The sequence below is a fragment of the Lepeophtheirus salmonis genome, chromosome 5 (assembly GCF_016086655.4).
Source record: "Lepeophtheirus salmonis chromosome 5, UVic_Lsal_1.4, whole genome shotgun sequence".
NCBI classification, from domain to species: Eukaryota; Metazoa; Arthropoda; class Copepoda; order Siphonostomatoida; family Caligidae; genus Lepeophtheirus; species Lepeophtheirus salmonis.
The window spans coordinates 8,656,810-8,668,400 of record NC_052135.2 but is presented as its reverse complement, the minus strand read 5'-3'; the positions used below and the strand labels follow the sequence as shown (position 1 = coordinate 8,668,400).

The 11,591-nt window shown below is 31.2% G+C and overlaps 1 protein-coding gene across 3 annotated transcripts in view; it reads right to left on the bottom strand.

Annotated features, from left to right (window-relative positions):
- Window positions 1-164: 164 nt before the first annotated feature.
- Window positions 165-11,591, bottom strand: part of LOC121119126 (uncharacterized) — a 60,106-nt gene continuing 48,679 nt past the window's right edge. Inside the window, exon 6 of one of the 3 annotated variants that reach the window (XM_040713763.2) lies at window positions 165-1,963. In XM_040713763.2, the coding sequence (XP_040569697.2) occupies window positions 1,296-1,963 (668 nt within the window). In that variant the 3' untranslated portion in view covers window positions 165-1,295. Of the gene's footprint in view, window positions 1,964-6,900; window positions 7,203-11,591 lie in introns of those variants that run through there. The other 2 variants (XM_071888212.1, XR_011779969.1) reach the window with 2 other exon arrangements.

Below are 11,591 nucleotides of genomic sequence, written 5' to 3'. Positions count from 1 at the left end.
AAAGGATATCCATCTCCTTATCTTCTGCTATATGATTGTCCTTTTCCAACTCCTTATCAATAACCTCTTTTTTTCTCTGCGGTTTTTTCAAATAAGGAATTTGCTTCTTTCAATAAGATATCCATCTCCTCACCTTCTGCTAAATGATTGTCTTTATCAAACTCTTTATTCTATCCTCTTTTTTTCTCTGCGGTTTTTTTCGAATAAGGAATTCTTCTTTCAATAAGATATCCATCTCCTCACCTTCTGCTAAATGATTGTCTTTTTCTAACTCTTTATTAGTATCCTCTTTTTTGTCTGCTGTTTTTTCGAATAAGTAATTTGCCGCTTTAAAAAGGATATCCATCTCCTTATCTTCTGCTATATGATTGTCCTTTTCCAACTCCTTATCAATAACCACTTTTTGTTCTGCGGTTTTTTTCTTTATCCTCGTTAAGGAATTCGCTTCTTTCAATAAGATATCCATCTCCTCACCTTCTGCTAAATGATTGTCTTTTTCTAACTCTTTATTTGTATCCTCTTTTTTGTCTGCTGTTTTTTTGAATAAGTAATTTGCCGCTTTAAAAAGGATATCCATCTCCTTATCTTCTGCTATATGATTGTCCTTTTCCAACTCCTTATCACTAGCCACTTTTTGTTCTGCGGTTTTTTCGAATAAGGAATTCGCTTCTTTCAATAAGATATCCATCTCCTCACCTTCTGCTAAATGATTGTCTTTTTCTAACTCTTTATTAGTATCCTCTTTTTTGTCTGCTGTTTTTTCGAATAAGTAATTTGCCGCTTTAAAAAGGATATCCATCTCCTTATCTTCTGCTATATGATTGTCCTTTTCCAACTCCTTATCAATAACCTCTTTTTTCTCTGCGGTTTTTTCAAATAAGGAATTTGCTTCTTTCAATAAGATATCCATCTCCTCACCTTCTGCTAAATGATTGTCTTTTTCTAACTCTTTAAACTCTTTTTTGTATCCATCTTTTTCTTCTCTGCGGTTTTTTCGAATAAGGAATTCGCTTCTTTCAATAAGATATCCATCTCCTCACCTTCTGCTAAATGATTGTATCTTTTTTGTAACTCTTTATCTTCTGCTAGTATCCTCTTTTTTGTCTGCTGTTTTTTCAAATAAGGAATTTGCCGCTTTAAAAAGGATATCCATCTCCTTAACTTCTGCTATATGATTGTCCTTTTCCAGCTCCTTATCAATAACCTCTTTTTTCTCTGCGGTTTTTTCGAATAAGGAATTTGCTTTTTCAATAAGATATCCATCTCCTCACCTTCTCCTAAATGATTGTCTTTTTCTAACTCTTTATTGGTATCCTCTTTTTGTCTGCTGTTTTTTCGAATAAGTAATTTGTTGCTTTAAAAAGGATATCCATCTCCTTATCTTCTGTTATATGATTGTCCTTTTCCAACTCCTTATCACTAGCCACTTTTTTCTCTGCGGTTTTTTCGAATAAGGAATTTACCTCTTTAGTTAAGGTATTCATCTCCTCATCTTCTACGATATGATTTTCTTTTTCTAATGCTTCATTCCTTGTCTCTTTTTCCTCTGCTGTTTTTTCGAAAAAGTAATTTGCCTCTTTAAGAAGGTTATCCAGGTCCTTATCTTCTGGTATATGATTGTCCTTTTCCAACTCCTTATTAATAGCCTCTTTTTTCTCTGATGTTTTTTCGAAAAAGTAATTTGCCTCTTTAAGAAGGTTTTTCAAGTCCTTATTTTCTGCTATATGATTGTCCTCTTCTAACTCCTTGTTAATTGTCTTTTTTTTGTCTGCTGTTTTTTTGAATATGGAATTAGTTTCTTTAAATAGGATATCCATTGTGTCATTTTCAGCTATATGATTTTCTTTTACCAACTGGATTATTTCAGAATTTATAGTTTCATGGATTGTTTGTCCCTCTCCTGAGCCTGACTGATTTAGATGTTCATCCCCATTTATAACTTCTACGCCCCATCCATTTTCCTCTAAAAGTGAGAAACGTACACATTAAAAATAGAAATATGCATTTTAATAATATGATGAATAAGAACATTTTTGTTTAGGGTTGGAATAATTTTTTTTTTTAGAAAATAGGAATTTAGCTATCTTTCTTTTTAGAAAGGAAGAAAAAAACAACAACAAAATTGACATCAATATATAAGTTCTCTGTTAATTTCAAATTGCAACATAAAAAATCTCATTTTCAACAACATAAATATACTTTTTCTCATATATGATTCGTCACCGGAATATTTACCCTGGTATGTTTTGCCCTGATAATTTTTGGCTTCATATATGTTTTATAGCATAAATGTATCGATGTGCTAAATTTTTCGGCCTTAAAATGGGCCTTTTTTTTACCTGAAGTCTTATGTAATTCATTTTTTTTTTACATAGAACAACTTAAAATGATTGCATTTTAATTTTATATGGATGTATAGCACTAATATTATGTGAATGTTGTTTTTTATTATGATGAATTCGAACATATTTTTACAGGTGGACTATAGCTTAAAGAAAAGGGGAATAAAGAGAATCAATAAATAAATTTGAATAAACTAATGTAGTGGATGATAAAGACTTTATATTTGACAGAAGTAAGCTGGCCGAGTTTTTATGATGTAACAAATACATTGGCAACGATGGCCTGTAATTGTACTTTACTCCAAGATTACAAGGAATCTAACAGAAAATGTAAGATTTGCTTCTTGTAGAGTGGGCTTAAGAAATTTTAATGAATACAACTCACTAATTTAAAGTGTTCAGATCAATTTATACAGAAGTCATTTAAATATAGTTAGGAGTTTAAAATCATATGTATCTACGAGCTAATTCAAATAAATTATGATACAATCAGTTTGTGTTAGAAATACTTATCGGATTTTGTAAAGTCATTTTACAAACAAGTGTATTATGTTTTTGTTCATGTTTGTGATTGGAGTTCTTGATTAATTTGGTGATGTTCCTAATTGTTTGGAACTTCTAATTTCCTTTTTGCTCTTCAATTCAATGTTCAGACCTTTGATTCGAATTTCTGTACCCGTTTTTGCATAACATTCGACAAGTTCTAAAAAGGGACATTTTATTCTCAACTTAATATTTAGAACTTTGGTTAGTCTCTTCAAAACTAGAAAGTTTTTGCCATTGTGTTCAAAACTAAAGCTTTTTGTATATCTGCTCTATCATTATAAAAACGGTTATTTTGTGGGCTAAGGATTCTTTTGACTTGAGCTGTAGCCTGGGTGAGTTTAAGAAAATATCGGAGGGAATCTTTTTTGTTGTAGTTTTAATACTTTGAACGTTTAACCTCTTTCTTCAGATTTTAAGTCATTTCTTTTGACAATTTTGCGATTTTTTTCCATAAATGTCTTGACTGAAATTGTTACTGCAGATAATAGGAATTTTTGGATTCAACTTGTCTTTTGTCGTGCAGGCCTTCACACAATTTTAAAGCAATACAGTACGCTTTGAATAATTGTGATAGGATGTAACAGCTGGTGATGGACAAGAGGCCACGGAATACGTAGCACCACTATGACGTCGTTTCTTTGACCTTTGTCGCGGTTCTGGTTGTTGTTGAAATTCAACTTCCTGGAAAAAATAACACAAACAATTTACAGTGGAAAGTAATGTTTCAATTCTTATGAATAAATCCTTCTTCCCATTTGTCTAATCAATAATATTTGAAAGGCCTTTTTTTTTGTTAATTAACCCTATGGAATTTGTCCATATTTATCTGAAAATGGAGTTTTACACGAGAAGGAAATCGTAAGAGCAGATGACGGCACGGATGAGGACCTCGATGCAGACAAGACTCTAGAAGCAGGAGAGAGAGTAAAGGAGGTCACAGAAGGGATACAGAAGACACTGCAGCTTCGAGTGCTGATGAATATAATTATGGCCAAATTTGGATTATGACTTTACTCAATTATAAATTATCAACTCACGTTGTTATATTATTGTTTTCATTTCTGAGTGACGAGTATATTTGTGACGTCTCTCACTTCAGCAAATCAGAATGCAGGATCTAAGCAACGCACCTTCCCCTTCCACCACCAAAGAATTTCAAAGTCAGTGCTGATACTTCAACTTATAGGAATTTTGTTACTCTTACTCCGTGTAAAAAGGTGCAACATTCATGTGTGATATTTTATATTTTAAATATATTAAAGTTGAATTAAATGTGTTCATTTTAGACTTATGAATGCAAAAAGTCATTGTCAATGACTTTCAATGGAGGAACACCCATTCTAAACCTTAAATAATATATGACAATATTTTTTTTAGCATACTATATATTATATATGAGGGGAAAGTTTGCAGGGGGGAAAATTCCTGGGGTGAAACGTCCTAGAACAGTTATCAATAATAAAAAAATGATCATTAGTTAATAAATTACTATTGGATGTATGATATAAACAAATTTTTTTAATCACTTGGGTGAATTTATAAACAATTTATCACCCTATGTTGTGTAAGTAAAAGTTTTATTGAATTTGTATTTGTATTTTTTATTATTTATTTAATATTTTGACTTATTTTTCTATTTAAGTCAACTTTAATATGCTCTATATAGCCTTCCTTCAGAAGTACATCATTTGATAAAAAAGAAATTGGGTTGAGTGGGATTTTGCGAAGTTTACATGATTTTTTTTTTGTTAAAACTTAAGTGAAATTAATTGGAGATGAGATATATAAGGAAATATTTGGGTAACAATAATACGTCTGATCAAAGATGTGTTTGGTGGAACGCCACCAAATAATCATGATTGAAGCATTTTTCACCCAGGAACTACTTCTTTCGAGATTACAAGACAGGTAATAGCAACCATGGTAACAATGTCAAAAGAAAAATGGGAGCATAGGAAGCTCTAGCAAGAAGCCTAAATTGGACCCCAATTATGTGGAGGTAGCTGTCACTGCCGGCCCACTGAAGAGTATACGTAGTATGGACCCATGCAAATAGCGTCAATGTTTCAAAAATAACAATGTCTGGAACCATAGAAGAACAGATGGGAGGTCATACAGCTGGATGGTGAACCTCCTAATACTCCAAAGGAAGCCCATAATTTCTTGAAGGACAACCTTCCTTTTTGGGATCATCAAACAGATGACTCCCCTACAACCCGGATTCTAACCTTCTGGTTTAGGACTTCTGGCTAAAAAAAAAGTTTGTAGACTTCGCCACCCCAAAATTAATGCCCTAAAAAACAATGTTAATGATAAATTATGTCGAAATAGCATTTTGCCGACACATGATATTTAATATCGTTATGATATATATACGATTAAATATTATTTAAAATGATAGTTTGAAAAATAGGTATTGTTCGTTGGCTATATATGTCATATAGGTCAATTATTTGCAAACTAATATATTATTTAAATCAATGGCATTTAAATAATATATTAAATATAAAAATAAAAAACGAAAAAGACTCACGGATAAACGAAAAAGCAATATATCAGATAAGTGTAATGATTTCCACTTGGTTGTGATCCATGATGTTTCATAAGAAGAGGCGGTTGACTGTGGTACTACAAGCCACTAAGGCACTTTAAGGTCGGGTATTAGGAGATCACGAGTAAATAAGAGACGTAGGTGAGAAAAGCTGTAAATGTGGAGCAATTTGGAATCATACAAGAACGATAAAAATGATGGCATTGGTCTCTTTTATTTCTTGTCAGAAGAATTAGAAACAGGCTGCATTACTTAGTTACTGGAGTAACTCGAATCCTTGGACTTGTATATCTCAGACTATAAATATATACCTCCAAGGGATCTAAAACCAAGTTATGAGAAACATAACAAGGTTCCTTCAATAGATTTTTAAGTCTATTTTTCTTGTAAGTAATATTTCACAACTGTTGTGTCTCAACAAATAAATTATAAAGGATGTCAGAGAAAAGGGATTTGATTTTAAGGATGTACGATAAAATGATTGGCTCTAAGGGTTTAAACTAGTTTGATTAATGTAAATAAAATAAATTTCTTTAATGAAATATAAATATAGTTAACAGCTTTAACTATGTAAATGTAATAAGTAACGTATTATTTATTTTGTAAAGAGTTGAATAATAAAAAAATATATGTATAAAAAGGTGACATTTGAGAGGTTGTTTGATTTTTAAAATGATTAGTATAATATTGAAATGTTCAAAAGCAATGGACATCATTGAAGAAACACTCTTAACCCTCCATTAATTTTCCTCAGATCACAACTACTATCATGGGGTATTTAGTAGTGTGAAATTTGCTCTACCTACGCAGACATTTTTATCTGTACTATTTAAGTGGAATCGAATGCATCTGTAAAAACTTTTTTATATGTTTATGATCTATTACAAATTAACATATAAAAGTTTGAGTGAAATTAAAAAAAGAAATGTTTCATTTTTTTTTAGTTCAAAATATTGACCTTGTGACATTAGGTTTGAAATCTCATTTTATAGCCCTATACAATAAAATACAAAAAAAAAAAAAAATATATACAAAAATTTATCTTTGAAATGGGTTGAAAGTAAGTCAATATCTTCAAAGAAATTCAAAATAAAGTAATTTAAAAATGGGGTAGGTGGTGTCGAGGAAAAAACTTTAGAATTCTCTAAATCCCGAACCGGAGGAAAAAAAGCCCTAAAATGTGAGCTTTTTGAGTTTTGAACTAATGTTAAAATATGTGCCAAATAGGCCAAAAATCAAAGATGGTACTGTTTTCGAGTGATTGATTTGGCTATGGAGGATCCTATAGTCAAAATATAATACGTAGAAGATATAACACGTATATTTAAGTCTGTGGGGTGGATAAACACCCCGGGGAAGCAACAAAGGGTTAATGATTGATCTAAGATCCATGTATTTATTAGTCGAAATGATATGATAATGAAAAAGCTTCTTTGTTGAAGAACAGATACCTACATAATATTTAAATTCATCATTCAAATGATGAAAAATAGTCATTGCATTTATTTCGAATATCACAATGTATGTATTTATAAAATCACCAAATATATTATTATACATTTTTTCTAAACATAAATAAATTTGGAATTAAATTGATGTACGTGATTCTCTCCACATAACAAATCATCATCTCTACGGAAAACCAATTTAAAAAAGTAATGATAGGAGGGATATCCAAGAAAAGTGGAGGAATAGTGTAGTCCAGAGTTGAAAAAGTAATCCAGGTCTGCTTGCAGAGGATGATAATTCTAGCTTTAGAGGTACTAAAAGAAATGTAAGATGAAAATATAGGTAGGTAAGTTTGTATACATGCATGTACAATATTTTGTACCTTTTCGATGCATCTCAATCTCTTTATAAAATTTCATTAATTGTTAATTTATTATACTGATCTACAAAAATAAAAAATCTACCATCAAATTTAAGAACAATTTTTGACTAATTAAATGGCACTGAATTCAAACCTGATATTTTACCTATTTATCTATCACATCACGTTTTTGAGCAATACATATACCTATACTGGTTGGTCCATTGAAAGCTGGATACTTACTTATTCAATAATTAATGAAGGTTGATTGATTGAAATTAATTCAAATTTCAATATATTAAGGCATAAACAATTACTTACAAAACAATTTAAATCAGAACTCTCTGGCTTACGAACAAGTCTAGAAAATAACACTTGAACTTAATCGACGAATTTACTTCCATTCGCACACTCCAAGCAGTTAAGCGTCTCCATCCTATCTACATCGCCAGCTAGTCCAAAACTTTGGGGAAGAAGAAAAGTCCTGAGTTAAAGAAAATATCACAGGCCAATCCCCTCAAGTCCATGAAGTCTCATGCAAGAGATCACAGAATTTCACAATAGAATGTCCAGAGAGCTATCAAAAAAGTAGGTGGAAAGAGCCTTGTGATGGTGGAGAGACCACTTTTGATACCAGCAATGAAAGAAACCAATCTCCTCCGTTGCAAGACTCTTTTAATGAGTCTTTTGAGTTCTTTAGAACTCTTTTTTGGCACTTTAGGCCCACCTACTTCCCCTATGCCAACCCTTTCGGCTACACCTTTTTAGGTGCATGCCAAGGGAATGTCTGCAATCCAAACACCAAGTCTCGCAAAGCTATTTTTAGCCAGCGCTGGGACGCAGATGACTACAACTGCAGCGGGTGCCAGGCCTTCCGCCGTCTGAAAGCCATTATTACTGTTAAGGGGGCTACATTAATGATTAAGAGAGCCCAGACTTACATATATTTATAGTATTACTTTATGTTGTTGGAATTCTATTGTTAATTAATGAACTATATCTTGTTGAAGACTAAAATTCAAAGTGTTCAGATTTTAATGGAGCACTTGGTATTCCATTTGCATGAATTTCAAGGAATTTTTTTCTTCTTTTGAGTAGTATAGCTTAAGGACTGGATGATATATTTTTTCTTGTAGGTTATTCTCCCAAAAAAACGAAAAAATAACTCTCATATAATTATCAGCTCTCTGAGAAAGATTGTGACAAACCAAATATTTCTACTCAGTCATCTTTGAATTATTAGATATCTCTATTTACCAAAGGAGTCTGCTAAAATGCTGTCTTCCAAGACTGTAAGATAATCGGATCCTCAGCCGGGTATAAGTGTCTCATTTTATCGTAACACTACAGTGTAGCAGAACGGTGTAATTACTTTCATTAAGATGGGCAGGATGTCTATTTTATTCAGTCGGAAGGGCACCTTCTTTAAATGAGATTATTAAGCTTGCAATTAGATGAGTCCATTTTTCTAGGTAATGAATAAATGTTTCTCGCTTATGTTTGTTTTAGTATTTATCATGAAATTTCTTAGAAAATATATTTGTAAGAAATCTTATAAAATAGGAGGTATTTCATATTATTGATTATTTATTCTAAGAGAAAAACACCCCACTTGATAACATTCTTGCGGTTCAATAGACGGTGCACCATCCATGTAAGATCATCGTCGATGCTTCATCACTTTCTTGGAAAGCCGTAGCAGTGCTTTGTGTATGAGGGCAGAGGAGATTTCATCTTCTTAAGTAAAGCACTAGAACTTTTTCTTGTATCTACCATGAATCATTATAGTATAATTATAGGATGAATGTAATTGGTATCAATGGAGAGGAACTTCTATGTCATCAAATCCAATAATTTTTGTAATGGAAAATAACTATAAACATACATAAATAGAAATTCACAGAACAAACTCTTTTGGTTCTTTAAACCTACGTGGAAACATATTCAAGCAATTATGATCGATTGAGTAGATAGTCTTTTATTCCTATTCCATTAATACATCTTCATTTCGTAGCTGTTTTATTACTGTTACAAGGTTACAATAATTAATTTTAGTATATCCGCTGACATTGTCTCCCATTTGGAGATAAAAAGAGAAAGTATGATGTGCGCCAAATTTTTATGGTACAATGTACCCGAGAATGAATGACTAATTCCGAAGTTCAAGATATTGGTTACAAAAAAAAAGTGCAATGAAATATGGTGAAAATATATTTTGTTGCTCCTTCAGCATCATTTTTGGACGAGATGCCCTTCATTGAAATTATATTGCCTTTTTTCAATCAAATGAACAAGCTTAGAATTACCAAATGAGAGAATCTACGTGTTCTTTTTAGTAAGTTTAAACATGATATGAAGGAATACCAATACTATTATCTCTAAACTAATTCCATTATTTTTATTCTGGAGGGAAAATTTTAACGTGCTTATGAAGGGGGAGTTCTACAAGTTTATATTGCAACCAAGAGGGCGCCCACCTGAAACAGTTTGGGAAACCCTTCCTTATTGTAATTCCTCCCTTGTACATAAAACTGGCTTAGTGAAAGAGTTCGTCAAAGCTCACAGTAGAGAATGCTCCAGCTATATATTTTTTACTTTTTCTTGTCTTAGTTTAGAAAAGAAAAATGCAGGGATATTTGAGGGACCTGAAATAAGATCACTAATATGAGATCCAACTTTTATTACATCAATGAATACGACAGAAGAAATAGCTCAGAATGCATTTGGTAATGTGGTGAAGAACTTTCTGAGGAACAAGAAAGCAGACAACCATGAAGAGAGGTATCAAGGGCCGTGGGATGGCTGATTATTGCTCGAGCTTGATGAAAGCCAATCTAGAAGCTGGTCTTCTGAGATCAGAGAAGAAAAAAAATCACTTATCTGGTATTTATGAATTTTTAAATTTTCTATATTGATTCTGCCACCATATTTGATTGTAATTCCTTGATTAAGAATATACAAAACATAGTAATAAAAATCACGTGTTTTTATGTTGTTCTTCAATTTTTTATAGGCTGATGAGTAATTTTCATCAAAAGTTAAAAAATACTCTATCTCAAAATCTTGATGTGATAGACCTAAAGGGAATTCATATTTGTAATTAATAGTCCAAATTTAGTTAAGTTTATTCTTAAACCTTTTGCCAGAAATATTTTGTTCATCAGTGTTATCTATAGAATAAAAACAGCAACATATTAATTAAAAATAAATATCTTACAGATTAATTTAGTTTTGTAAGTTGTTAAGTGAATATTTACATAATTGAAGCCATAAAAATTATACAATGTCCCTATCTCTAAAATATAAACAACTCCTTTGTATTTTTTTCTATTTATCTTGTTTTGAATGTTGATTGTTTCAACTCTAAATAGTTGTAATTAAGCTTTTAATGATTCACTACTGTTAAATAAAGAAAACTCCTTTCACGGCGTTACCTCACTAATACACAAAAAACAAAACAAAAAACTGTGTATTTTGTTCTCACCTGTCGATCTTACAACTTTTTTACCCTTATCAGTGTTGATAATGCTGATTGGTTGAGGGTTAAAATATAAAAACTATAAAAAATTTACAAGAATGATTGTATAATAATTATATAGTTTGGGAGAAGTGGCTAATTACAAACTGTCTTTGAGTTTTTTTATTGTTTTTTGAAGGAAAGGTTGTAAGATACAATAAAAATAACAACGTGCCAAGAGCAAGTACTTCAACAATTGATAAAAATACATAGGAATTGTTGTTTTGAAGAGACTTTCTTTTTTTATGTTCCTTTTATTGGTCAGATGAAGTTGTACTGATTAAGGATAATTAAACGTTACAGTATTACAATGAATTCATCTGGCCTAGAAATTGTATTTGAATTCTTTATATATGTTTACTTTTCTAGGAGCGACTCTCAATCGAACCTATCTAAAAAAACCTTTACGATTTAAATACAATACGGATGAAGATAAAAGGATACCTAATTTAGATTTTCTTCGTTTACTCATGCATTGAATTATTTGTTTTCTCTCTCATTTGCTTCATCAATTGAAATTTTCTTATACAGATAATATGCATATATATCTCGATAACATCAATTTACGACTCATTAAATAAATTTGCTTATGTAATCAATAAAGATTAGTAGAGGGAACCGAAATTCTAACATTCCCTTCTTCTCTAACATCAAAAAATTGTCAGACATAAAAAGTTTTATCACTATTATATAATTTTATGCAAATGATTGTGAAATAAAAATCAATGTGTTTTTGAAAATCAATATTTTTCTAAAAATATCAGTTTTTCATTGTTTTTCTTATGACTAATACAGTTTAAATTATTGGATACTTTGCTATCAATA